This window comes from Pteropus alecto, unplaced genomic scaffold (assembly GCF_000325575.1).
Source record: "Pteropus alecto unplaced genomic scaffold, ASM32557v1 scaffold53, whole genome shotgun sequence".
Taxonomy (NCBI): domain Eukaryota; kingdom Metazoa; phylum Chordata; class Mammalia; order Chiroptera; family Pteropodidae; genus Pteropus; species Pteropus alecto.
In genome coordinates this window covers 3,150,481-3,152,089 of record NW_006434366.1, presented here as the reverse complement: position 1 = coordinate 3,152,089, position 1,609 = coordinate 3,150,481, and the positions used below count along the sequence as shown (strand labels likewise).

At 48.9% G+C, this 1,609-nt stretch overlaps 1 protein-coding gene across 1 annotated transcript in view; it reads right to left on the bottom strand.

The window, feature by feature from the left end:
* Positions 1 to 1,609, bottom strand: part of SUMF1 (sulfatase modifying factor 1) — a 68,708-nt gene that overhangs the window by 56,538 nt on the left and 10,561 nt on the right. Inside the window, exon 3 of the mRNA XM_015587168.2 lies at positions 1,526 to 1,607. Coding sequence (XP_015442654.1) covers positions 1,526 to 1,607 — 82 coding nt within the window. The remainder of the gene's footprint in view (positions 1 to 1,525; positions 1,608 to 1,609) is intronic.

Here is a 1,609-nt window from a genome sequence, read left to right as displayed (position 1 = left end):
AAGGAAAGGAGAAAAATAAAGAACTGCCTCCTATGAAGTCTTCTGTCTTAATAACAAGGCTCCTTCAGGTTTAATCACTGAGTTAAAAGTCTTTGAAGGCTGAAGGCTGTGCTCTCAGCAACCACTAGTTTATTTGTAATAGCTTGGCCTCCGATCACTAAAGTGAATGCAAGAACTAGCCAAAGATGGCCCACGCGATGCCCTATCTGGACACAAAATCACTGTAAAGGGATGAAAGAAAAGTATATTTTATAAATGTGACTCAGGAGATAATGCCACCCACATCCCATTCTGGAACCAGCTGGAAGCTGGAACACTTACATGAGGAATGTTCAGTACTGGCCAGAAGGTTCTAGACAGACCGATGTGTACATGCAAATAAGACAGCTGCACTGTCAGCCACAAAGCGAATAAACAGATATAGGGCTTCCTGTTTAGCGGGGGAGAAACTGATGATCAAGTACTATTCAAGTTAGAAAGGAATTAAAATCAGTATGGCCAATACACACAGTACAACACTAACCAGGCTCCCCATCTCACGAAAGAAAAACACTAAAAATGCAAGTCATCCTCTGAGGAAAAATGTAAAAGGCCAGTAATTATACAAGATGAAGAAACAATAAGAAGGCCAGCTCCCAACCTCCTAACACCATACCTGAGACATAAAAATTATGGTCCCAATCACCACAGAGCTCACACCTTAGTAGGGGAGAGACCCTAACAGACCAGCGTCTTTAATAACTGTCACGGCAGAGTAACCCGCACTGCTGTGGCAGCAAATGGGAATGCTGAAGGGGACAGAAGTGGGGTGGAGACGAGGGAAAGGGGGCAATGCTAGGTCTACCAGAAGGAGGACTTCTTCAGGGGTCAGAAGACCTGGGTTCTAGTCCAGCAAATAGCTTCCACAACCACACCAATGTGCGAGTGCCTGGCAGACAGAAAGAAGCAAGGAATACTTGTGAACCTAGTTTCATGCACAGTGCCAGCCAAAGACAAATAAAAGCAATAAAGCTACTAGTGGTGACTGCATCCTTCCCACGTGCCAAAGTGCTCGGGATAAAAGGATAGTAGGACAAGGCCTTGCCCTCAAGAAGCACAGTCTCCAGGAAGAGACTGTGGATAAGTACAGAGCAATATTAGAGCCCCGAGACCCAGTGTCCTGACTCTTTCACAGTCATGAGAGATAAGTCATAAGTCTTCAACCCGAATCTCTCTGACCTAGAATTCCAAGAACCACATCAATAAGGCAGGGTGGCGGGAGGAGGGAACATGAGCTGAAGGTAAGAAAACGAGGGACAACTTCAAACCGAACTCCCTAACACTCAAAGTTAAGCTGAACCCCCAAGAACTAGCCATTCGGTGGGCTCGGAGGGAGGAGTGACTCATCAAATCGGGTCGGCAGGTGCGCAAGTTGGGGTGCGGCTGTAATCTGTACTTGCTTTCTTGCCAGCCTCTTGCCTAGCCCATCCCAACCCTGCCCAGGACCCCGGCGGCCCCCATCGCCTTCTGGGAATGGAGGGCGCACCTTGCCGGGCGTGTAAGGCCGCTCGCCAAGGCCCGGGCCCGCGGCGTTCGCCTCACGCGAGTACCGGTGTGCGGCCGCCGAGCT